This window comes from Lonchura striata, chromosome 22 (assembly GCF_050655825.1).
Source record: "Lonchura striata isolate lonStrDom1 chromosome 22, ASM5065582v1, whole genome shotgun sequence".
NCBI classification, from domain to species: Eukaryota; Metazoa; Chordata; class Aves; order Passeriformes; family Estrildidae; genus Lonchura; species Lonchura striata.
The window spans coordinates 6,529,346-6,555,657 of NC_140724.1; the positions used below are offsets into that span (position 1 = coordinate 6,529,346).

At 50.3% G+C, this 26,312-nt stretch overlaps 2 protein-coding genes across 9 annotated transcripts in view; one reads left to right on the forward strand and one right to left on the reverse strand.

Annotated features, from left to right (window-relative positions):
* Nucleotides 1-338: 338 nt before the first annotated feature.
* On the reverse strand, nucleotides 339-10,796 carry ANXA4 (annexin A4). Its single transcript, XM_021545394.4, has 13 exons — nucleotides 10,716-10,796; nucleotides 7,314-7,369; nucleotides 6,149-6,224; nucleotides 5,684-5,778; nucleotides 5,308-5,421; nucleotides 5,069-5,159; nucleotides 4,361-4,440; nucleotides 3,946-4,002; nucleotides 3,467-3,560; nucleotides 2,904-2,999; nucleotides 2,409-2,467; nucleotides 2,013-2,135; nucleotides 339-1,760 (listed from the first exon to the last, which is right to left on the reverse strand). The coding sequence occupies exons 2-13, from the start codon at nucleotides 7,314-7,316 to the stop codon at nucleotides 1,701-1,703; spliced, it is 948 nt and encodes a 315-aa protein (XP_021401069.1). The 5' UTR covers nucleotides 7,317-7,369; nucleotides 10,716-10,796; the 3' UTR covers nucleotides 339-1,700.
* Nucleotides 10,797-17,464: 6,668 nt separating this feature from the next.
* Nucleotides 17,465-26,312, forward strand: part of AAK1 (AP2 associated kinase 1) — a 57,334-nt gene continuing 48,486 nt past the window's right edge. The window contains exons 1-2 of one of the 8 annotated variants that reach the window (XM_077789230.2): nucleotides 17,465-17,810; nucleotides 17,896-18,191. In XM_077789230.2, the coding sequence (XP_077645356.2) occupies nucleotides 18,029-18,191 (163 nt within the window). In that variant the 5' untranslated portion in view covers nucleotides 17,465-17,810; nucleotides 17,896-18,028. The remainder of the gene's footprint in view (nucleotides 17,811-17,895; nucleotides 18,192-26,312) is intronic. The other 7 variants (XM_085559262.1, XM_085559261.1, XM_085559263.1 and 4 more) reach the window with 7 other exon arrangements.

The following is a 26,312-nucleotide window of genomic DNA, read 5'->3' on the forward strand; positions in this document are numbered from 1 at the left end:
AAAATGACTGAAACTTACTGAAACATAAATCAACTCTGATGTAGTTCAATGAAAAAAGCCTGGGAGAGAAATGTATGGTCGAGGTTGGACATCTGGACTGAAGAATGTATGGACAACAAAGACATTTTCCAGAGACCAGAAGACACAGAAGGGACAAAGACTGAGTTTGTACGCTGGAAAGTCCTTACCGGGGAAAAGGACACCGAGAAGACAAAAACGTGGATGAATGAGCAGAAGCAGCAGCGCTGCAGCCGCTCCCCGTCCATGTGGAGCACAGGAGCTCGGGACAGAACAAGCTCTTCCCCGTCCCTCCCAGAACACAGCATCGCCACGGGAACTAAGAAACAAATCCTTTATTCCTTTTTCAGCACTCTGAAACCCAACCTGACCCGAGGCACTACGGCCACCCCCAGCCAGCACCTCTGCTCTGCTGGATGGGCATGTCCCCTCAGAAGAACTGGATAAAGCTCTGCCTCCTCTGCGGCAAAAGTCAGGAATGTGTCTCCAGTGGCAGCCCGGGAACGAGAAAGAAAATTATTTTATTGGAGGCCACAGAGGTATCTCCTACTCCAGCCAGCAGCAGCCTGTTTAGAGGAAAGTGAGTGATGGAACTGGGGTGTAGCCACCTCAGCGTTGGAGCTTTGACAATGCAGGCTCAGGCTGATGCTTCAGGATTATTCAGCAGCGGTAAGAAACAAAGTGCTAAGCCAAAGCAGAGTTCCATTTTTGGAGTGCAAACAGCGAACAGGCAGGTGTGTAGGGTCTGGGGGAGAAGCCTCTCCCAGAGGCTGAAGGGGACATCCACGTGAGGCCCAGGCACAAGCACTGGGACTGACCAGCTGTCCTGGCAGGTCTGGGGAATCACCTCGGGGACGTTTGGGAACATGTCCCAGGAAAATCTGGGGAGCTGCCCCAGCACCAGGCTGGTGAGGTGGGGTTTTGGGGACGGGTCATTCCTTAAAAGGCACCATTCCAATGACATCACTATATCCAGAGCAGGGTTTATACTACAACCCGAATTATTTACATTCCAACAGACAGACCAAAAACACAGGGCTGCTCTAAGCAGGGCAGAAAAAGGTTTTTCTCATGTCACCAGTGACAACCCCCCCACTTACAGACCTACAGGCAACATATACACACAGCAAAGCCAGGCTGTTAATGCTCCACACTAACAGAGGCAAGATAATATGTAAACGTGCTTGCATTTTAGATATTTGGTTTCTTTGTGTTTTAATTTTACTGAAAAACGGAGGCAAACCCCTGTTCTGCAGTCTCCATGTACCAATGAGGTTGGCTTTTCCCTGTGCAGACTCGCACTCTCAGGTTTGCTTTAGTTGATGCATTTTGCTGGTGAACACAACAGCAGAAGGGCAGCTGGTCAGGAAACAACTTTTATACCTTTGGTTCCAGCATTCTGTGTAAGCTGGGCTTCACCAGCCCAGTTAGTAGGCAAATGGGTGTTCCAAGCATAAAAGTGTATCAAAAGGGTTAACAAGAATGGCCACTATCTAACCAGAATATGAACTAACCTAAGTCTATAATCAGAGTAATTAATAAGGCATTTGGAAAAAAAAAAAAAAAAAAGAAGAAAGAAATCTTTATCATAATTGGACTCGATGATCTTAAGGATATTTTCCAACCTAAACAAGTCTATGATCAGCTGCTTCCCATCACCCAGCAGGCTTCCCAGGCGTCCTCTAATCCTCCCCACCACACAGCCTGAGCAGAACCTTCCTGTAGTCCCCTGAGCAGTCTCCCTAGAGAGAGCAGAAAAAAGGAACACCATTAGTTTTGCAGCTCCATGGAAAGCAGGATTCCTTTCAGCATAAATGACTTAGTGTAGTGTTTGTATCCTCTTTGACAACTTAATAACCAAGAACATTCAGCAAGGTTTTCAGTACATAAAAGTCTCCTTAATTCCACCTCCTCTAAAATACCCAAAAAGTTGTTTGGAGAGTCTCCTTGGTGCTGCTTAGCAAACACAGGTGTGTGTAAGACTCCAAGCTCACCTTAATGAAGGAGTGGAGTGATTTTCCATACATGGCCAGGAACTCCCTCCTGATGTGGAGCATGTCAATCTCAGCACGGGACACCATCACCCGGATCAGCGTGCTGTCATCGGTGCCCAGGCCCTGCGGGGACACAGCAGCAGCTGCCCGGGCTGAGGGCACCCCAGGGACAGCACTGAGCTCTGCCCTTCCTTGGAATCCACTCCTGACTTGACCATTTTTGCATTAATGCAGGGACATCATCAGCTCTGAGCTTCCTGAAGGAAAAGAGCTCCACAGAAAACCTCAGACTTCTTTTATTCCCCCCAATTAACACACTTTCTCTAATTGCTGTCATGCTATTGACTTAACTATGGTGGGGGGGCGGGAGGGGTGGAAATAGCAAAATCTCTTTACCTTCATGGATTTGTACAATCTCTCAGCAAAATAAGCAGGTTTATTCCTCAAGCACTTTACTGTAAGAGAGACAAGAACAAGAGAATTACAACCAATAAACACTGAAGGATAAAGTCTTCCCAACCTTTCCAGCACTTTCTCAGTGCAGACATTTCTTCTGTAAAAATGCAACTCAACAAGCACAGTGCAGACATCCCGAGTCAGTGACCTGCTGTCAATTGATGTCTCCATGCCCAGTGCACAGCAATAAAATATTTTTAAGGCTTTAAAGCTTCCACACAGCATATGTCATCTGCCAAAGCACCCTTGGCACAGAAATATAAAGCACAGAGCCTTCTTGCCAGGTCTTTGCATCTGCAAAGATTAAAACACTGTGGCTTGTAAAACAGTGAAGAAGAATCTGCCTCCTGAAGCTGTGCAAACAGTCAGGGCAAGAGGCAGTATCTCTAATTATTTAATTAGTTTGTAGACAAAGTTTAAAAGCAGGGAACTCACCCACAGCTAACAAAGCATCCTCAAGATCTCCTGACATCTCGGATTTAATGCTGTCTGTGATGTCCTTATTAGCAATGGCTCTGTACACATCAAAAACTAGGAGGAAGAGTTGGATAAAAGAGCCAAGTGAGCTGCTTCAGCGTGTACCCCCCGAGGATCACTTTGCAAGATCAAGCTCCTCACAGCCTGTACAAACACTGCACCATTACTGTGACATTGCAAGCTAAACCAGGGCTGCCCCTCAGAAAGAATTCATTTTAATTATCAGCTGTTTTGCTAATTAGCCTACCACTGCTGCAAGGATTTTCCAGAACTGCTATTTAATGAAGACAGTTTCCATGCTTAGCTCTGTCCCATGGGAGCCACACGTCACCCTCTGCAATTCACAGGCTAGAGGAAGTTGTATGGGTGTTTTACTCAACTCCCATTTTGAATCTACTGGCCCTGAGAATGTCTGCTGTCTCAGGAAGGGATCACAAACAGTTAATGAACAAGCACAAAGCTCCTACAGAGGTACAGTCCTCAAACAAGGGAAAAAGCCCAGGACACCAGAGAGGTCCTACCTCTGAGCAGGTGGCACCTGTTCCGTGTGCAGAGGATGGACATGAACTGCACCTCATCTGTGCCCCATCTCTTCTCCCCAGCTTCATACAGGCACTGGAAATCATCAACAAAGTGGGGATAACTGAGAACACCAGGTGTATATCATGAGATCTTTGCTCCATAGAACATTTGGGTTGGAAAAGCCCTCTAAGGTTATTCACTTCACCACTAACTCACGTCCCCAAGTGCCACATTCATGTGGCTGTTGAATCCCCTCAGGGATGGGGACTCCACCCCTGCCCTGGACAGCCTGTGCCAGAGCTGGACAACTCTTTTGGGGGGAAAATACTTCCTAATATCCATTCTCCACCTGGGGAACTGCAGATTAGCACAACTTCAAGTTTACTTGAGGACAAGAGGTCTATAAACAGCAGGGATTCACCACACATCACACACACAAACCCAGACAGTTCTTGCCAGGAAGATAATTGCTACACACCTGAGCATCTTGTTGAGCAAGGGCTTCATCCACAAATGTTCCCTCATCTCTGTTACCCTGCAGTAATACAAGGATGAAAAACTCATTTCAACAGAGCAACTAATGGAAGTAAGTCCTGCAAATTCCCCATTCAAAACCAGTCGCTGGAGATGTATAATGGGGTTCTTAACATTGAGTAATGGATGTGATTTGTTCTTTCTTTTGAAACAAGCAGACATCCACTTTATTAAAAAGATCATATGGCATTAAGGCATGGCAGAGTGAGGCTGCTCTCCCCACAGAAGCTGGGGTGAAGTGCTGGCAAGGTGAAATGCAAGAGAAGTGAACTAGCAGCCAGCCTGAAGCACCTCATCTCTGAGACAGAGATGTCCAGCAGATGTCCCCCACCCCGTTATTTGCCCTGTCCTGGACTCACCGTGGAGAGGGACACGAGGACCCTGCGGAACATGGAGGACGTGTCAGAGACGATGTCGTCCTCCAGGGTGGAGCCATACTCTGCCAGAGCACACACAGAACACATCTGTTACTAACAGCTTGCACAGTCACAGGATTTGCTGACTGGGAAAGGACCCACAAGCATCACCAAGTCCAGCTCCTGGGCCTGCTTAGAACCATGCCCAGGAGTCCCACCATGTGCCCAAGAACATTGTCCAAACACTCCTTGAGCTCCATCAGGATTGGTGCTGTGACCACTGCTCTGGGGAGCCTGTTCCAGTGCCCAGCCACCCTCTGGGCAAAGAGCTTTTTTCTAACATCTGTCCTAAACTATCCCCAGGATTTGAGTTGCCTCAGCAGGGCAGTACAGGGGGACAGGCATGTCCTGCTGGCCACACTGTGACTAGGACAAGTCAGGATGCCCTTGCCCTTCTTGGCTTTCATCACAGCCATCATATTGAGTGGTGCAGGGCAAAAATAACAAGCACAGCCAGTATAAAACTGGCAAAAGATCCACCATGGACAGACAGCCATAACCATCCCACCCCATTACATTCCCAACAACTCAATTTCTGGGTGTAATTCTAGTCCTTGATGCTGACAGCCCCTTCTCCTGCCTCTCCACACACCCCTGCACACACACAGGTGGCTTCTGAGCCAGTAAGAAATTGCAGAGGGTGCTGCATACGGAGTTTGTAGTTCTGGTTGATGTGCCGAATCTCCTCGTTGGTGCGAGAAGCCAGGATTTCAATCAGGCAGCCTTCATCTGTCCCTGCTCCCTAGGGAAGCACAGAGACAAGGCTGTGGCAACTATGACTTTTGTTTATTGGATAGAACTAAATAAGAAATGAATACTTAATATGCAATTATGCCGTTGCGTAACTAAATTGACCATAAGTCACGCAACACAAAAAAGGATTTCCAAACCTTTAGAGCCCTCCTCAGTTCATGCACGTCATACATGGTAGTAGGAGTCATCAAACCAATGATCACCCTTTCAAAATTCCCACTCAGCTCAGACTTCAAGTCATCAATCAAATCCTAGAAGACAGAAAGAGAAGAAAGGAGAAAAAGACACAGCCATTGGGGAAGAGGAAGAGCTCGTTCAATACATTTCTTCATGCTCCAGCCCTCCTTGGATGAACAGTTACTGTGAAGTGAACAAGACCAAAAAGACTTGGCCAAGGAAAGCTTGTGCTCAGTGCCAGTCATGCTCTTGTGGAGACTGGGATGTTCTTCACATTTCACCCGAGTGGTACAACCCAAAAACGCCCACATGCACAGATCTCTGAAGAGCACCTACCCTGCCAATAGTGCTTTTATAGGTGATCAGAACTTGCTGACGCTGGGAAACATTCAGTTTGGTCAAGCTCTCAATGATGGCATCTTCATCTGTGCCTGAAGGAACCAATGAAAACCAGTCAGGCTGCCTGTACCAGAACCAGAGGCCTGCTCTGGCCTTGCCCAGGGTGTGCCATTGGCCACACAACCTCACACACATCCTTGCACAACCTGGGTCTCATCTGTGCACGAGTGCCTCAGCCCGGCAGCACCACACCACGGGACAGAGAAAACAAGAGCCTGACTAAAGATGTTTTTATGGCCAAGACTTGGATTTCCAGTGGGTTCAAGTTGCCCAATTCCCTCCAAGGGAAGGCAGTGAGGTGAAGCAAATGGCTGAACTTCCCCTCCAAAAAACCACCAGTAAAAACCTTCCCAACTGGCAGAACTAAAAAAGAAGGTTTAACAGCAGAGGGAGATAACTTACCCAATCCCTTCATGGCCTTCCTTAGTGCCTGTGCTTCTTGCTCAGCACTGAAAGCTGAGACACCCTTGACTGTTGCCTAAACCCATAGGAGAGGAGTTATGAAAAGTCACAAAGTGAGACATTCACAGTGCAGAGTTGAATAAAAAAAAACAAACAACAATTCAAAAGATGCCAACATCTCTTTTGGAAAGTGATAGCCAGTAAAGTTCACCCTCCAAACATGAGTGATTTCATACCAGGTTCCATCCATTCCAAAAATGAAATGGCTTATTCCAGGACTTCCCAGCCACATAAGAAATAAGCTACAGGGACTCAAGTGAAAGGAGAAGATATCTTAATGTGGCTGCCCATGGAGTATCTGCTTTCCAGTTACATAAGGGCACACAGCCTGACATCTCCGTTCAGCTGTGAAAACAGCTTCTTCCCAGCAGTTTTCCAAGTAAATCATAGAAGAAGCTGTTCCCATCCAAGCCCCATTCCTGACTTCTCTAAGAGCAGTCAAGGACCATAATTCTGTTAAATAACACACCAGGAAACCCAGTGTTTTACCCAAAATGGTATTCACAAACAGGTTTCTCCTGCCTCTGCTCTAGTGCAATTTCTTGGGAAATACACTTCTCTTGCAAAGCTCTTCATGTTCCCAAGAAAATCATCAGCAAAATACCACTTAACATTCAATGGGCAGAAAAATGTTCCTCTGTCCCTGGAAGTGTTCCAGGCCTGGCTGGACAGGGCTTGGAGCAGCCTGGGACAGTGGAAGGTGTTCCTGCCCATGCTGGAGATGGAACTGGATGATGTCTAAGGTTCCTTCCAACCCAAACCATTCCAAGATTCTGTAATAACACCCATAGAAATGGCTGCCTTGTAGGCTCAATCTGGAAAGAATAATATGCCTAGGAAGTTTACTTGGAGAAATTAATGTTCTTTGAATTATTTGAATATCTGATCTGGTTTTCCATTAACTCCCCAAAGGCAAAAGCCTGTATGTGTGGGTCATTCTCCTCTACAACGAGGAAGCAGAAAGAAATGGTAAATTCACCCCCTTGAAGGGACAGACAGTAACAGTGTTCTTCCTGTTGTGTCCTTATCTGAGCTCCACTCCCCACGTTTATCAAGTCAAAGCAAAGGCTTGGCACAGCCTGGCACAGCAAACACACTCACTCACCATCCTGCTGGGATCTAGTCAATCTGTTATTGTCTGTGTCCCGGGCACTGAGACAGCTGTAATAATAAAACACAGGGAGTGTTAGTTTTCTAGCAAATTATTAATAGAATACACCTTCCCTCGAAGGTTAATGAAGCTGGTTAAATAACCATCTAATTTTTTGAGGACTAAAGCAAGACTGAGCAGCCCAAGTGAACGCCCAGGGCAGCTTCCCCAATTGTCCAGCCCTTCTTTGTGCTGAGCAAAGGCTGGAATGCAACAGCACAGGGCCAGGGCCAGGCTGGAAGGGATGTGGTGGACACACAGGTGATTAGCACTGGTAATTTAGTGATTCTTCTCTATTGCCAGTGTGACAGCCTGGCTGAGGACACGAGGAGAAGCAGACAGTGTTGCCCTGGAGCACAGAAAATAGTTTTTATTCTCATGTCCTCCAAAACACATGGCTTTGACCTTGGCAGGTGAGAGCCTGAGGGTGAGCAGGGTGAGGATGAAACAGGGTGAGGATGAAGCAGGGTGAGGATGAAGCAGGATGAGGATGAAGCAGGGTGAGGATGAAGCAGGGTGAGGATGAAGCAGGATGAGGATGAAGCAGGGTGAGGATGAAGCAGGGTGAGGATGAAGCAGGGTGAGGATGAAGCAGGGTGAGGATGAAGCAGGATGAGGATGAAGCAGGGTGAGGATGAAGCAGGGTGAGGATGAAGCAGGGTGAGGATGAAGCAGGGGGAGATTGCCCACACAGCCCTAACATCGCTTAGATCCTGCCTGGGAGGCAGAGACACCGTGGTGTAGGTGAGCACACAAAGGATAACCCCACTTGAGCACTGGGCAGGAGAATTACTTCTCCTATTAATATTTTAATAGGACATTTTATATTCAACATCCCCTCAGTTTGGTGCACTGTGTCCTTCCTTGTAGGGCAGTAGTCTTAACTGACAGAACCCTTGAAAAACCCCAAAGCTTCCTTGCCATCTGCCCAGGGTTATTAGTTCTGTTCATAATTTTGTTTGCAGAGAGCCTTTGCATGAACACACCCAAATTTTCCTGTGTCCCTGATCCCTTGACAGGATGTCATATACCAGGACAAGGTTCACTTCCCTACAGCCCAAGTTCATCAAAGCATCACAGGAGATGAGTTAGGAAAGGCAGACTTAAAGTGATACCTACATACAGTGGAATTGAATTAAATAAAAAATAAATCCAAAAGATGCAAAAACAGTGACAGCAAGTCAAGTCCACCCACCGAATGTGTGGTTTTATTCCAGGGTTGAGCGAGTTCTCTCACTAAAGCCCTGAAGCAGAGGTGCCAGCAGTGAATGACATCTCTGCCTAGTTCTCCTCGTGGTGCTGCCAGCCCTGAGCCCAGACAGTTGTGCAAGATCAGGAGCGTGTTTGCTCCTGCTCCACATGACTGCTACAGACCTGGAATGCCCAGGGCAGCTGCTCAGGCCAGTAACTCTGTGTGCCACTTGCCACGGACCTGTTACTCACAGGCACCCCTGGGTGCACCTCTACCTTACTACTCCCTGTGCAATCAGGCAACATACAGCAATTATTAGTGTTGAGTTTGTTTCCTTTCATCTGATCATGAATTCCAGTGATCACAGGATGACCCAGACCTCAGAAAAGTCATCTTTGCTCTTCTTGAATCTTTTTACAGAAGTAAAAAGCCAATTTTATTTGCTTTAGTCAGACAATAAATGAAGGCTCCAAATTTCACTGCTGTTTTTGTGAAGCAGGAATATCAGCCAGGCTGGTTTAGCAAGTCAATTAGAGGGCAAAATAAAGGTCAGTAGCAAGGGAAAGGGAAGCAGAGAAATTCTGAGGGCAAATGAGCTGGCAGAAGGAAACCAAACCATGAGGAGAGGCTGCATGTACTGCACTCAGAGCGAATCCTCTCGCAACATCCATTAACAGCAGAAATACCACACTGAATATTGACTGCAGGACTCCGATTTCTTCATCCTGGGAACACCACTGGGAATTGAAAGAGCAGAGCACTGGAAAGGCAGCAGGGCAGACCCACTGCTCAATCCGCAAGTGCTGGTTTGTTCCTGGTGCATTTCTGTGTGAGGATGAGCCACTGAGGTTCCAGGTGGGAGAGCTCAGCAGTTCAGCCAGGCTGTCTGGCAGTGGCCCCTGTAACCCTTTCACAGCTGAAGGGGTCTGCAGGAGCTGCTCACGATGGGGCTTTAGATGAATGAAACTCTCCTTGGGCAAGCAGAGAGAGAAGGGAGGTGCTCAGCAGCTTAACACAATTCCTGGTGCTGCAGCTCAACCAGGGAAAAACAGCTTCAGGACAGGAACAGTACTTCGCTCTGTGTTTTGAAGAATTAAACTACACATGCAAGAGTCAGCCAGCCAGTGCTACGGTCCTGATGTTATTTGCTTCACCGCAGAATAAAGGTCTAGTACAATAAACCTGGCTGAGAACAAGCTCAAAACACTGTGCCCAGGTGACAGAGTGCAAGTGTAGGAGGCATCCCTCCCATTACTGGATTTTTTTTTTTTCCATGGATGATCTTTTCCTGGCAGCCATCATCAGCTAAACAACCTGTTTTAAGCCCATATCAAATATCCTTTAAAAGCTGAATAAACTTGATTTATCAGAAAAGTGCTGACACTATCACATGTGCTGGCCAGTTCAAGTTTAGGCTTGCACACAGTCAGGTTTTCCTGAGTGTGCTCAGAGCACACACACACACAGGAACCAGCAAGGAAAGTTCCAACAGCCTGAGAGGATACAAACACAGGGCTTTTCCCCTCCCAGTTTGAGCTCGCAGCGCTGCCAGTCCTGCACCCCGGATCTGGATGGAAACGCACCGCTTTGTGAGCCTTTTCCTTGCGAGGCAAACACTGCACCCGACCGACGAGTTCCCTCATTGGGTGCACGTTGACCCAAACACGACCCACACCCAGCGCGGCTCAGCTTCTCCCGGCTCGCTCAGCGCCAGCGGCTGCGGTGCGCGGGACGCGGCCCCGGCTGCGCTCCCGGCTGCCGGGGCTGGGCTGGGGCTCTCCGCAGCGCTCCGAGCCCGCAGCTCAGGAAAGGCTCTGCCACGACCCCGAGGCACTGAAGTATCCCAGCGCCTCCCACACAGTGACCTTTATCTGGCCACGGCCCTCAGAAGAAATAAAAATATGATTCTTGTGCGCCTCATCCAGCCTAACCGCGAGCCGCGTCACCCCCTGCCACACCCTCGGCGCTCCGGCGGCCAGGACGTGCCAGCCCGGCCATGGCACAAATAGGAACCAAAACCCGCACTGCCTGTGCCCGGGGAAGGTCAGCCCTTCCTCCAGCCCACAGCTGCCCCCCGTCCTTGGCCAGCCCGGGCCGGGCCGCCCCGATGCGGCAGCGATGGGGATCCCGCAGCGGGGATGGCGCCCCGGCCCCCTCGCACTCACCTGTGTCCCCCGCGGGTCCCCGGCACGGCTGCGGAGAGCTCCGGTGGCTGTCCCGGCTGGCAAAGTCCCCGCCCTGGCGACACGCGGCAGTGACGTGCGGAGATCCAGCCCTGCCCTGCCCATCCCTGAACAGTTGGTTGGGATCCAGAGCACGGAGAAGCTGCCGGGGAGCCTCGCTCACTCTGCACGTTTGGAATGTAACCCCGGACCGCACTTTTGGGCTGACACGGAGGGCTGGGACGGCTTCCCCCTGCCCGGCATTCCCTGTAAAAGTCCCCGGGAGCAGAGCGGCTCTGGCCGCAGGCTCTGGTCTCTCACTCCTGCCTGCACACCCGAGCGGGGAGCCACACAGGCAGCAACACCCTCGAGCAAGAAGTCCTGTTCCTCCCGCGGTGTTGTTCCTGGGGATTTCTCATCTGTTTCGTGCCTCCTGTGCTCCCACCGCGCCTCTCTGGGTCTTCAGCATCCTCACCCCTTGTCTAAGAACTCTGCATGGCAAACAGCCATGATTTCAGTAAGGATGGTTCTTTGCATTAGAGTATTGCTTTCGCCCCGATAAATGGCAGTGCCCTCAAGCCAAAACCCTTCAGGCAAAGGGACTTCAGTTTAACCCCATGTGATCCTGCCGGGGTCAGCCATGGACATGATCACACGGCTGACAGAGGGAAATCAGCCTTGCGATAGATGTATCTTGTCTTCAAGTGTTTATCCTCAGGACCTTTGGTCTCCTCTGATGCCAAGCATGCTGTTATTACCCGGGCAAACCCTCTCAGTTTTTTCCAGCTCACAGGACAGCTCTGTGCCTCTTTGCACATGCTCCTTTGCTGGAAGAACCTAAATTTAGCAGCCTGGATGCGGGCAGGCTGCGCCTCAGTGAGCATGTCTGTGTGGGTTATTTATTGCAGCTCCTGCTGCAGCTCAGCTCCCAAAACAGCTCCACAGAGCCCAGCACCGACTGCTGATGTAAGGGGACAGACCAGGGGAACAGAAAAAACAGGTTCAAGCCTCAAGCCCTCTCCTTTTGTACTGCAGAGCGTCTTCCCTTGCAAAATCTGGCACTTGACTCTGAGCAAGATTCAGTGTGGACCAGCACATATAAACTATTGCTGAGGAGAAACTTTTCTCTTTCCTACATCTGTGAAAGTTTCCATTCTCATCCCTTCTCCTCACGTCAGCAGTGCCTGCTCTGGGCCCATTTTAATGCTCCAGCAGAACTGCTTTGTTTCTCCATCTTACATGGCCAGTGATTTTTTTAGCCTGTGTATTTTCATCCTTCTGTTTGCTTCCCAGTCTCTTCAGTCCCTAGGACTGGAAGACTCTGTCACTGGTATGTGCAATAGTAATTATTTAATACCATGAGTTATTAATTTGCTTTACAAATTAGTTAAGTATTGCAGCAATCCTCCCATTCATTATTTTCACAATTTAACCTTTTCTTTCCCCCTGGGAGAGGCACCAAGTAGGAGGAACACTTGAAGATACAAAGTGTTTGTGTGGATGGTTTTGGCCACCCGGAATTAGTCATGTAAGTGTAGTCCATTCAGCAGCCAGATCCTGACACATCACACAGCCAACTTCCCTGTAATCTTGGCTGGCTCTGGAGCCATCTGATTCAGTCACGATTATTTGGACCAGAAAGGAAAAGAAAAAAAAAAGGCACAAAAACTTCTGAGCATGTTGAGAGTTGTCTGAGCTTCTCTGGAAGGTGGATAGAGTGACAGGGGTTTTAGGGAACCCTGGTATACCTTGCTACAGGAGCTGCTCCCTTCAGGAAGGTGAAGGATTGTTGCTGTATTTTCCTAGAGAAGGTTCAGGTGACAAAGCTTTGTCTCTCCAGGAGTCCTTTGTGCAGGGTCTGCTCAACTTTCAGCTTTGTCTTCATCTCTGAAAGGATGGAAGGCTATGGTTATTCTCCAGTATCTCCAGCTGAAGGATATCACTGGCTGGCATAGCTTTGCTGTCCTTGCATCAAAAGAGGGACAGCAAGGGACAAGCAGTCCCTCTCAGTGCAGTGACAGAGCACATTGCTCTTCTGTTCACAGATACTTCATTTGTCCTATCAATTATTTTAACCACCCTTGGTTTAAAGCTCTCAACCCCCCAGACTTTACTCAGTTACACACATGCTTTCTATTCCCATTCTGTCCTGCTGTTCTCCCATTTACAAAGGACCTCATGAAAATTGAAGGTCACAGAAAAAACAGGGAGGGCACTGTGCATTAAGTAAATAACTTGGGCTCAAGCAGCAGCCCTTTAGGTAGGGTATTTCTTCAGTCCCATAATGAGAACAAAGCTGAACCTCTAGAAAATGGCAGCATTTGTTTTTGCCTGAAGGACCTGACCTTTTAAATTTGCATCTCAGAGAGCAAAGGAGCATTTGCTAGGAGGTTTTCGGTGTGTCCTTTCATTAGCAGGTACCTACCTGCCTTTAGCTCTAGAGGAACAGCCTCACCACGTTCGCTGAGCTCCAAATTCTGGCACTAATGAAGTAATTCACCCAGAGAGGGTCAGATTTTGGGCCTTTGGGGATTAAGCTGGTGTTTTTAGGAGGTTCACAAGGGAAGAGCTCATTTTCATACCTGAGCACTGGCAGTCTGCTAGCAGCAGCCCCTGAAAATGGGGTTATTTAAGGGTTGCACAAGTGCTGTGGGAGTGTGTTGGATGCTGTAGCTCAGTCAGTGTTGTCTCCATAGCAGCAGTACCCGAAGGTAGGGTGGAGGCTGAAAACCAGCCCTTGCTTTTCCAAAGCACTGAGCTCTGCGTGCTTGGGAGAGGGTGAAGAATTCTCTCATTGCATGTATCAATATCACAGTAGTCCCAAAGTGAGCTGCAGTTGCTGGGGCTCGCTGCAGACATCCAGGGGCACTTCTGACCCTTAGAGCAAGGGTGTGTCCTTACCTGCTGTTCAGCACTGTGGAAGGTGAAACAGCCACAAGTCTGAGGTGTTTTGGGAAGAGGTGTTTTGGGGAAGAGCTTAGGAAGAGGCAGCCTGGAGCTGTTGATCTATGATTGGAGTAGAGCCCTTTTAACACAAAGAGAGGAAGGAAGATGAAACACTCCTAGACCTAGATGAGCAGTGCTTATTTGAGTGGGAAAACCGAACTGTTCCAACTCACATAAGAAACTGGACTGTTCTTAATTCTTCATAGCCATTAGAAACACTGCTTGTGCACTCAGCATTATCAGGGGAATGCGCAGCACTCTCCCTTTTAGCAATCCAGGCATTTAGAACCCTGAGCACAGCATACCAGCACTGCTATGCAACTCAAAGGCTCTCTGGGTAGATTATATAAACACAAATGTCACACAAGGCCAAGAAGGAACTGAGAAGCAGAACTGATTAGAGAAAATTCCTGTAACCTAAGATGCCTTTAAAGCAAGAGACCACTTGGACACACACGGGAGCCCACCTGCCTGAGACAATGAGCTGTAAGGGGAGACAGCGATGAGCACTGCGGGGATGAGACAGCCGGGAGTCGAATTCCCCTTCCAAGAGTGCTTCAATCACCGGGTACCCAGGGTGGGGATGCTCGTGTTCTGCAGGTGGGCACACAGGAGGGGATCCCAGCTGCTCTCACAGCTCCTCACGCTGACAGCTCTAGCAGCATCTCGGCTGATAGAGCTGTGGGGGGCTCTCCACACTGCTGTCCCCCAGCATATGCTGTGCTGACACTGCCTCAGAGATACCCACCCACTCTGCCTTTCTCCCACAGAGAAACTGAAGGCTGCACTTGGCCACGGGCCCAGTCTGCTGTTTTCTTTTATTCACTAAAGCTATAAACAGCAGGGAATGAAAACAGTCCGGGGCCATCGGTGGTCTGATGGCTTCGCTGCCTGCCTGTGACCGTGAATCCATCCAAAGGGGAACAGGAGTCAGCAAAAACCTCCAGAGAGGGAGGGGGCTTAAGGAATGCTTACTTTCATTAGTTCTGAAGAGGAAATGAGTAGCTTTCACTTTTTTCTTCTTAATTAGTATCTGCCTCCATTTAGTTTAATCTTACTTAGTTGCTCCGTAATTTGGCCATAACCCAGCTCTAGGGGATGGAAACAGAGCTATGACTGCCCAGCTCAGGATTACTTTTCCTGACCCTGCTCTGAAACAGAAGTGAGCAAAGGGTGTGGGCAGACCTAGGTGAGGCAGCTTGGGGCAGGAGGAGCCCCAACAGGATCCTGACACTGGAAACACAGCTGATAAATCCCTTCTCCGGGAGAACCTAGCCTGCAAACTTCCCTTAGGGTGACAGCAGCTGCTTGAAGGGACAGAGAGGAGCTGTGGTGCAGTCATGCTCCCTGAGAAACACAGCTCTTTCCCACCCAGTGCTCCATCCCTGGCTGTGCACAGGGTCAATCCAGGCCGCTGCATCCCACATGCGAGAGCCTGCAGAGCTCAATCAGCTCCTTTATTTCTGGGTGTGCCACTTCTGTGGATGGAAGATTGGCTTCCAGCCACAGGAAGCAAGAGCCATTGCTGGAGCCAGTGAGGATTCCTGCAGGGGCAAACAGGAGCACCAAGGAGGTGGAAGTTTTTAAGCATGTGAAATACAGATCTGACTTCTGGAGTATTTTTGTTCCTCTGCACAACTCTGGACCCAGTAAAGCCCAGCTGCATGACAGTGTGCTTGAGAACTGATGTTTTCTTGGAGGTGATGAAGATCAGTGATGGTTTTTCTCATTATGCTAATAGTGTTTGGGGGCCACTACTGTGGGCTTGGAAAGAAATCCTGGAACTCCAGAAAATCACAGGCAGGGAGATGGATAGAACAGCGGATCTTTTATTTTCTGGTGAGAAGCTTAACAGAGTTTTTTGCAGTAAATGTATAATTAAAGAGACAGAATTGTGGAATGCATTGCATTGGGAGGGACCTTAAAGCTCATCTTGTTCCAGGCTCCATGAGCAGGGACACCTTCCACTGTCCCAGGGTGCTCCAAGCCCTGTCCAGCCTGGCCTGGGACACTTGCAGGGATCCAGGGGCAGCCACAGCTTCTCTGGGCACCCTGGGCCAGGGCCTCATCCCCCTCACAGGGCACAATTCCTTTCTTATATCTAATCTGAATATCTCTCCCTTACTTTGAAACAGTTACCCCTATCACTGTGTAAAAAAGGCTCTCCCAACATCCTCATCAAGATAAACACTGCCGTGTGATTAAGACTAGATTATTATGCGGTGAAGTCAGGAAAATGTGACCACGGCTGTTTCCCCTGGCCAGTTTAGTGGCAGCAAGCACAGGAAGCTGTGCCAGCGCTGCTCTCCGTCGTTGCTGCTCCCGGAGCTCTCCAGAAGGGGCCAGTGTGCCCTCGCCTTTCGGGGCCGCAGGAAACCTGCCCAGGCCTGTGTTTTTATTTAGAAAATGCTGAGCTGGCTGGAAAGTTTGATGAAGAGGGATGCAGCTGTATTAATGTGCTTCTTCCTGGGGATTTGAATGCATTTTCTGAGCGGTGCAGGAGAACCAGGGATCAGGGAGACAATGTGCAGGGAAGCAGCTCTGCTGACCACACTCGGATATTTTAAACCTTGTGTCATGGGATTTCAGCAGCTTAAAATTTGTTTTTTAGGACTGAGTGCATTAGTCAGAGGCTCCTGCCTGCAGCAGGACAAGGCTGGGAGCACTTTGGAGTCACTCTGACACGGGAGGAGCGCCAGGCCCTATCTGTGCTGTGGCCACGGATCAGCTTTTCCACTTGGAGCTTTCAGGCTCAGCTCCCTCTGATCCCCGTGAAGGTCACAGGGATTGCAGCAGTGCGGTGAGCCTTGTGTCTCCTGGAATAAAGAACATCCTCAGCGTCTGCAGCCTGCTGCTGCCCAGAGCGGTCATGGGTGGGGTTTGTGTGCCCGTGGGCTGACAGCCCTGCGTGGGGCTGACACTGCCTGCACTGCACTGCAGGTACGGTTAAAAAAAGCTCGGCAGTGCATCTGCAGCTCTCTGCATGCAGTGGCTTTTATCTTCTTTAGCTGGAAATGAGTCATTTCCCTGTGCTCTACAGAGATGCCCAATTTCCTTGGAAATTGTTCAGTTCTGCAGAGTCCCCAGAAATCCCCAGTGATGGGACCCACATTTTGCACTGGGTGTTTTACCAGTCTTGAGAGATGCCTGGGGATTTTCACAAGTCAGAGAAATTAAAAAAAAATTTAAAAATAATGGATCGAAGCAACTGAGACTTTACTCGGTTCATATTTATTCCAAAGGGCACGTGAACCTTCTGTACTGAGCACGTCATCGTGCAAAGCCCTAATGTGGGCCGTGGCTCCTCACGGACAGGATTTCTGCACTCATCCCTCGCGGCGAGGACGCAGAGCCCCCGGGCCCCGTCCGCTGTTCCTGTGGCGGCCTCCGGGACCGACCGGTCTGAGGGGCGACCGCGGCCCGGCCGCTCCGCCACAGCCCCTCACGGCCCCGGCCGGTCTGAGGGGCGACCGCGGCCCGGCCGCTCCGCCACAGCCCCTCACGGCACCGGCCGGTCTGAGGGGCGACCCCGGCCCGGCCGCTCCGCCACAGCCCCTCACAGCCCCGGCCGGTCTGAGGAACGACCCCAGCCCGGCCGCTCCGCCACAGCCCCTCACGGCCCCGCCGCGCGGCATGCCGGGACTTGTAGTCCCCGCCGCCCCCAGGGCCCCCCCTCCGCCTGGCACGGCGAACTACCGCCCCCAGCATGCCGCGCGCGGCGCCGCCATCCCGCCGGGCCCCCGCTCCCCCGCCCGCCGCACCGTGGGGCGGGGGGCGCTCCGAGGCCCGCGGGACGGGACGCTGTGGGACGCGATATCCCGGGACAGGGAGGAACGCAACGGGACGGGACGGGACGGCCCGGGGCGGCGGGGCCGGGCCCCGCAGCTGGCGGAGGCGCGGGGGCGGTGCTCCCGGCGGCAGCCGGCACTTCCTGTGACGGCCCATTTCCTGGTCGGATGGGGCCGGCGGGGGGCGGCGGCGGCGGGGTCGGTCCCTGTCCGTGTCCCTGACGGGCTCGGTGGTCGCCGGTGACGCCGCCAGGCAGCGATGCGGACCCCGGGCGCTGCCGGCAGCCGGCCCCCGCCGTGAGCCGGTGGGGCTGCGCAGGCCGGCCCCGCGGGGCGCATGGAGGCACCCGCCGCGCTCTGCGAGGTACCGGGCAGGGTCGCGCGGTCGGGGCTCGCGGAGCGGCCCGCGGCGGTGACTCGCCAGCCCGTTATCCCCGCTGCTTCCGCAGGTGTGAGTCCCCGCGGGACAGCGCGGCTCGGCCCCGCCGGGCCAGCGGCCCCGGGCCCCGCTCAGCGGCCGCGGCAGAGCCAGGAGGGGTCGGCACCGACACCGGCGTCGCGGCGGCCGCCGCCTCCTGAGACATGAAGAAGTTCTTCGACTCGCGCCGGGAGCAGGGCGGCTCCGGGCCCGGCTCGGGCACCAGCGGCGGCGGCGGCGGCAGCAGCGGCCCGGGCAGCGGCTACATCGGCCGGGTCTTCAGCATCGGCCGGCACCAGGTCACGGTGGACGAGGTGCTGGCGGAAGGTAAGGTCCCGGTGCCGTTCTGAGCGCTGCTTTTGCCTCCCCGAGCTGAAAGGGAGGCCTCGAGCTGTCCCGGGCACCCAGCCTCCTCCCTGACCCCCGGATTCCTGAGTATTTCACCGTCCTTGGCAGAATTGCAGTCCAGTGGTGTCTGTAAGCTGACGTGTCTGATCTTCCCATCTGTAAGTCCAGTGTGGGTTTCCTGGATTTGGTTTTTTTTTTGTTTTTGTTTTTGTTTTTTTTTTTTTAATGCTTCAGAAATTGGAGGAATGTTGTTAGAAGTTGTTTCTCACTTCTTCTAAACTGGGAGTTAAAAAAAACAAAATAAACAAACACCCAAACCAAAATTGTCAAATATTTTGGTGCAGAACAAGGTGCTGTAAATAAAAAAAGTGGTGTCCTTCACTCTTAAACTTTCTTCAGCTGTTACCTCCTTTCCTATCTCAAGCTGAGAGGATTAAAACACTGGAGTAAATTCCTTGTAGCTATGTTATGTACATAGGCTGGCTGTGACCTGGGATGAGGGATTTCTCTGTGTGTGGGATGTCTGCAAGGGGAAGTGGTGATCCCAATTGCCTTTTTTTTTTTTTTTTTTTTTTTATAATTTTATTTATTTATTTTGTTTTCCCCAAATAAAACAGACACCTAAAAATGAATCCTAGGGGTTATGGAACTCATGATGTGTGCAGGCCTTGCAGTGCAGCAAGCTGCTGGTGGCATTTGTTTAATTGTAACCAGCCCTGCTGCTTGAACTATCATTTTACATTTCATTTGTTGGGGCTGTAAGGAACCTCCTGCATGGCTCTGCCTGGTAACCTTAGCCTCGACCTTCAGAGAGATGTTGGCCTCTTCAGACCTGCTCCTGGTGCCTCCTGCACAGCATCCTGGGCAGATTTAGTCCAAACAGTGTTTTGTTTTGATGGCGAAGGAGAGGAGAGCTGCTGGGAGAGAGCTGAGTGGGAGGACCTGTGTTGGCTTTTACAGAAAGAGCCCTAAAATGGAAAAGGGACTCTGTGTACGCTGCCTGTGTTCAGATTTGTAAGAATTCACCGCGGTGTACAAGAAAATAGGTCTGTGGCTGTTTTTTTAGACTTGGTTTCTGATGTGTTCTGCTGAGAGGAGAACCAAAACCAGGCTTTTACCTAGCAGCTATAGTGATTTTTTTTCCTTTGAAATTTGCAATACAGGTTTGCCTGGACTGATACTTGCGAGGCCCTTTTGGCCCTGGAAGCTTAGGATCTACATGAGCTAAACTTGAGAAGCTGTCAGTCTCTTTTTAATGCAGGATGGCCTCATCCTGGTAACATGGGAAGGCAGAGGCTTTTTTTGCTGATGAGTAATGTGCTGGCAGGTTCTGCCCCGGGAAGCGAAGCCGTGTGTCACCGGGCTCTCCTGCTGCAGCAGAGGTGGAGGTGGGAGCACGAATTGCCTGAGAGAAGAGCCTCCCTTCTCTGCCTCCCTGTCCTGGGGGGAGCTGCTGCTTGTGGGGGCTTTTCCCTGCATCTCCTGCTTCCTGGGCTGGCTGTGGGATGGAGCACGGCCTGCAGCTCTGGGCTGCTCACAGCAGGCTAGCACACCTGTGAAGCAGGGGCTGTGTTTGTTCTGTGAGGCAGAGGGAGTTCTGGTGAAAGGTGCTGCCCAGGTATCTCCCTCCCAGCGAGACTTTGCTGTGGGCGGTGTGAAATCCTTCTGTGTGCAGAGGGGACACGAGCAAGGCGGTGTGTCGGTTTGCAGCTCGTCACCTTTTGTTGGGAACAGTGACAATGCCATTTCCTCTGTAGGAAAGTTGGGCCAGCTGGGGAGCAGCGTGGGTCAGGAGTGCTGCAGCTCTGCATGCCTGAGTGTGGCTGAGTGTGCTGGTAAACAGCCTTTTCTAAACCCTGACTCAGCTGGAGACCTGGGGAGCTCGTGGGCAGCCCGGTCCCCACGCTCCTGACGTCTGAAACCTCGGCTGGAAAACCTCTCTGTATCTGCAGTGGTTCCAGCAGTGCTGAAGAGGCAACTCCTGGCTATTTCTGCTAAAAGGAAAAGTCCCCTGGGAAGCACTTTGTAGGAGGAGTATCCTGTCTGGGAAGGAAGGACCTGTCATCCCCGTTGCTTTAGGAGGGAGGGGGGAGGCCTGTGTTTAGGTGCAGCCTGTGAAACATGAAAAAAAAAAAGAGATGTAAAAGTGGCTTAAAGAGAGAACTGATGCAGTGATGAATGGTGCGGAGGAGACTTGAGTTGAACCAGAAGTTTTGGAATTGAAACATTGTGATTTGCTCTCAGAGCTGTGCCTGGTCACCCTGAATTCTGCTGAGCAACCCTGCTGGTGAGGAGTGTGCCCTGGCTGCAGCACTGCCTGTGCCAAGTGGCAAATGGCTCCAAATACCTCTGGGCTCTTGTGTGGATCTCCCAAATTACCTGTTCTGGTTAGGAGCACCCCTCACCCCTAAAAATAGTTCTGTCTGGATGCTTGCCTGCCTTGGCAGGGAGGAACATCCTTTCCTTTTTAGAAGGAAGTAGATGGGAATAATGTAGAAGGAATTTGAGGGGTTGGTTGTGGCGTCAGGATACGGTGAATCAGTGGGTTTTTTACAGTGTGTTGCAATAGGTTGTACCTAGTTGGGTCTTTGTAACTCTCCTGCTCTAATCTATATAATAGCACAAATAAGCTCTTGAAAAATTCCCCTCAGAGTTTGCAGAAGGATTATCTGTGGTGGGAGGGCAGTGCTGTTGGTCCTGGGGGTCTGCAGGGTCAGATTTGAAGTCACACAGTGCCCCAGTATGGGTTTAGGGGCATTGTGGCTGGTTTTGGGGTGAGTGGTGTTTCACAGAGCTGAATGCAATCCCCAGGAGCTCTTGCAGTGTGGGGCTGAGTCAGGCTGCTGTCTTGCTGTTTTCTTTCTGAAAATAAACCAAAACTGCGTTGTACCAAATCAGATCCTGCTCTTTGTTTCTGCCTGTGTGTAGGGGGAAGACCCTACACAAACAAAATAAACACAAACCCTACACAAACAACAAAACCTCACCCCAGAGCCCCATGCTGGAGCTCTTGGGAGTTTGGTGTCCCTCTGATAGAGAACAAAACAGCAGAAACATTGAGAAGGATGTTGCCATAAATGAGGGATTTGCTAAGGAGTTTGGGAGAGGTGTGTGGCAAAGTACCACAAGGCACGGGTACTCCTCCGAGCTAAAACAGGTTGGAGATTGCCCCAGTGTCCCATTTCTGAGGGCCGCTGTGCTTTGTGTGACTCTGTACTCCCAGTGTTGTCAGAGAGTGCTGAGCTGACCCGAGGTGTGTAAACATTGATGGGGCACGTGCTTGAACAGGGTTTTGTCTTGCTCTGCTTCTAGCAGAAAGTACAGGCTGTGTTCCTGCAGGTCTGTGAAAAGCTACTTTTAAAATGAGTTGTACTTTTTTGAAAGTCTTTTCCCCTTCAAGTGTGTAAGTAAGGGATTCAGGTTTAATGATTGTTGGCTGTCTCACTTAAGTTTTTCTGGTATGTGCCTGTGTGCTGTAGCTAGTGTTGATTTGAAAGCATTTAATGGTTGGTATTACAAACCAGTGCAAAGTCACAAAATCATCTTACATTTGCCAGCTGTATTTTTCCTCTGTTTTGAAAAGAGGGACACTGTGGGCTTCATCCTGAATTTCCTTAGCAGACCTGCAGGCCAGTGCATGTGGGGAGCAGCTGGGGGAGGCTGTGAATGCCCAGCCTGGTGGGGTGGGGTGCCCTGAGCTGCCCAGGGCTGTGGCTGGCCTGAGTGCAGAGGGTTTCTGCTGACCCCTGCCCTGCTCACCCTTGGCACCTCCCTTCCCTGCAGCACCAGAACCTGAAGTCACTGAAAACACACGTGAGCTTCTTCTGAAATAATTTCACTTTAAAGCAAACCCCATCTGAGGCACATTTTGCAGATTTATGTGATCCTCAACTCAATTCCAGTGTGGCTGGGTTCAATACACTGCTTTGAAGTGTATTTTGCGAGTTACTGCTTTCTAGTTTCAGCCAAGGGCCAGCTGCTAATCAGCTGACCAGTGACATTTGGATTAGGAATTAAACTGTTTCTCCTCTTGGAGTGGAACATGTGATTTTTTTCTTTTTATTTTTTCCCTGTTTCTTGTGAGGCAGAACATGTATGTACTCTGCACTCTGCTCTGCCAGGTAGGATGTTTAATTCTGTGTTCTAGCAGTCTGTTTTTCTGAGAGTAGAAGCCAGGGGAACTTGTGAAGAATCTCAGGGGAGTTATTTGGTAAATGCTGAGGTATCCCAAGTGTTTTGGTGCTTTTAGCGGCACAGCTTTTGCTGGGACAGTGTGTGCTGTGTCCTGAGATGTAATTAGGGAGGAAAAGCAGGTGTTAGTGGATTTAAGTGTGTAAGAAGTTGTGTGGGCCAGAGACTGGCCTGGCCTGGCTTGTGGGCTTTGTGCAGCCTGTCACAGAAAGGGTCTGGGGTGTACCCGGGGGGCTGGTTCCTTATGGAACAGCTGTGGCAGCTAAAAGCTGGTTTAAAGGCAGTGTTAGCCCAGCACAGTCAGCATCCCAGGAAGGAACCTTCCATGTGATACCAGGAGAGTTTCTGTTTCAAGCAGTCCTGCTGTGAAGTTGTCAGCTAGTATGTGAAAGCTCAGTTTTGGGATTCTGGCTGGGGGTAATACATGGTTTAACTCTCCAGCTGGGGTCTTGCAGAAGTGTTCTAGTAGTTTTAAAGGACAGGTTGCTAACCTCTGGTTGCACGTGCATAATGTTTTTATTGTGGTGTGGGCCTTCTCCCCTTTGTGCAGGAGCTTGTCAGCAGCTTGAGGAGAGCAGGTGGGAAGTTATAAATGTGCTGAAGACAGGCTGGAATCCACTCTGGATTTAGCACTTCCTGCCTTCCAAGCTCACCCACCTGCATTAATCATGGCTAATAAGGGGTCAGGACTGGCTAGGTGCTGCACACTTGTGTTGGGACTGGGAGCTGCTTCCCTTGAAGGTGACTTTTTTTCAGAGTAAATGTTCTGGGCAGGATGTGGCTGTGCCCATTGGGAAGGCAGCGTGCCAGCTGCAGGGCTTGGTGCTGCTTCTCTGGAAAGTCACAACCAATTTGCCTTCTCTTGTGCTGGGTGTTTACTTGTGTGCTACGTGTGGAAGGAGACAGGAAGTCTCTGAGGAGAACATGCCATAAGCAAAATTGGTTTATGGAGGAGTTATCTCCTGATGACAAGGGTAGCTGAGTAAGTTTCCCAGGAAGGGGGTGCTGGCTTCCTTGGATGGGGGAAGCACAGGATGTCCTTGTGGTGGTATCATGCTGGAAACAAACCTCCTTGGATCAGATACTGGCTGCTGTACTTCTTGAGAGTAGGAACAATTCTGACAGTGATTTACAAGCACAAGGAAAAGATTTGGAAAGACTTAAGTGAAGCACTGCAAGGTAATTCTCATTTGTGGCTTTTTGTCATTATGGAAACTTTCTTCTTTTGTAGGAGGTCCAGGAATTGCCACTAAATGAAATGAAGGTTATTGTTAGCTGCCCTCAGTGTGATGCAGCAGAGTGAAACAGAGGGGAGCTGCTGCAGCTCCTCTGATGTGAGGAGCTCTCACTACCCAGAGTACCTGAGCCCTGGCACAGCCTGTCAGTGTGTCCTTCCACCCCTTTTAGGGCTGCTGGGAACTCAGACAGGGAGGTGAAGCAATGCAGAGCATGTGTGGCCAAGTCAGGAATTGATCTCTGGCCTTCCAGATTGGGTGCTTTAATTGCAGTCTGTGTTTCCTCTCAAGTGCTGCCTTGCTGCGATTTCAGCTCTTGGCACACGTGTGATTTGGGTGTAAATTCATGCTTGCTCTGTGGCAGAACCCCTGCTGACACCAGGACCCTGGGCCATGTGTTGCAGGATTGGATTAAAGACATTTTTGGAACGAGATGCTCATAGCATCTGGTTTGCTTCATGATTTTGCAGAAAGAAATTACGTACCAGTGACGGGTGATCTCATAGATTAAAAATAAAAAAAGCCATCAGCAGCTGAGTTCCCTGAGCAGGGATTTGCGTGTGCATCCCCTCACAGCTGAGCTGGAAGCTGGCTGGTGCTGTGAGGAGGGCAGGTAGAGCTGATCTTCATTCACTGTTAGTCACACACCAGTTTCCCTTCCCATAGGCCTGTGGTAGGGGGCCCCAGAATGCGCCTGTGTGACCTTACAAAGCAATCTGGCAAGCTGTTCTCGAGGGTGTGAGAGCAAAATGCACGATCTTCCAAGGCTCTAATTGCACAGCTGTTGTTCAGATATCATCTTAGCTTGTCCCTCCTTCTGTAAGCGAAATGATGGTTGCAGGGCTGATGTGTGCTTTTGCTGCACAAATGGCAGCAGTGGAATAAACTCAAGCTTGTCTCAAAGGTGTGCAGAATGCTCCATGAGGACATGATGTGCCTGGTTCCTGTGGCTGCCACTGAACATCGGTCTCTCTTCAAGGCACCAGAGCAAGCAGGAGGGGCCCTTGGTTTGGTGTGTTATATATGTTTCTGTGATCACTATCCCAGGTTGTGTAGGGGTGCTATTCAGACATTTATGAGAGTGATGCACAATGTGGACTTCCAAAGTGGTTTGAAATTCTTAAAAGGAGCACAAGAAGTCAGTGCTGATGTGAAAAGCACAGAAATGGAGACCTTCCGCCTCATGTGCCTTGTCTGCATGACCTACCTGCTAATTCAGTGTTACTTCAGTTACCTGTTGTGACCCTTTGAAGGATTAATGGCTTCTGCCTTGGGAAGTGCTTCAGCCATAAAGACCTCTCTGGCACTGAGCTGCTGCCTGGGAGGAGGGAGCTGGATCGATGGGAAGTCCTCCCTTATGGCTGCAGTGTGGCCACACGAAGGTTGTTTGTGGCTGCTGCTGGCCCAGGGCTCTGCTCTAATGACTCTCTTCATGACCTTTGGCAAGAAGTCTGTAATACCAGGGGTATGCAGATGGCTGGTGTCATGAGCAATACCCTGAGATTCCTAAAGAAAACACTCTGGAAGGATCTGTGACGGCGCCTGTGTGTGTGCAGGGACTCAAGTGCTGCCACACTTGCCTTTTCAGCCAGCTGATGTGATCCTGCTGGTTCTTGTGTTTGTGGCTTTTATTGGTTATGTTTGTAAGGAAACAAAGAAATGCGTCGCAGAGCCCTGATGTGTGGGGTGGCAAGGGCTGGAGGAGGGACAGTGGGCAGAGGGCAGTACAGGCAGGTCACACTGTCCTGTCATCCTTGGGCACATGTTTCTGGGAAGTAAAAATCTGCTGGATGTCAGAGCCCTTCTTTCAGCCTTTACCTGTTGCTTCTGAGTCAGGAGATGCACTTTTGGGTATGTGAGCCTGAGTTTGCCCTTCTGTTTCTGTGCTGCTTTAGCAGCTGCAGTTTGAACTGCTGAGCTGATGTGCAGGACACAAAGGCTCTGTGTGTGAGGTGTCACACGACCTGTGCTTCTGTGCCCGTCCCCTCTCTGCGGAGCACACAAACAGATGGTGGCAGGGAGGCTCATCAAATGATTTCACAAATGAGAAGCTGAAGCCCATGAAGATGAAGCCGCTTGATAAGGGCTGTGTAGGACAGCAGGGACAGTCTTGTATTAAATGCAAATATAACTCCTTGCCTGGTGTTTTAATCACAGGGTCATTAATATTCATGTCACCATAGTACCCAGGAACTTTTATCATGGACCAAGGCCTGTGTCACATAATGCAAGTGCAGAACAAAGCCTGTCCCTGCTCCTTGGAGATTCCTGGCCCTTCCCTTGGCACCAGAACACACTCTGTGCTGCTGCCTTAGGAGGCCTGTTCAGAGAGAGGCTGTGAGGTGCAAGCAGCTGTGCTGGTACAGCTCATCATGGTGTGAGAGTTGACACACAGGGTCTTCTGGAGCTCTGGTATTATTCATAGACCATGGAAACACACAAACTCAGCCTTGCTCACCCAGCTTTCAGCAGCACATGTGACAGGATTAAATGTATTGGACTTTTTAAAAAATTGAAATTATGCTATTTTTGAAGGGGGACAGGTGGTTGTTTTCTACCTTTTGCTTTTGTTTTAAACATAACAAGGCCTTACCTTTGAAAGGCTGTACCTTTGAAAGTTTTTCTGCAGCTGATGGATTTAGTAATATATTTATTATTTAAGTTGAGATATAAA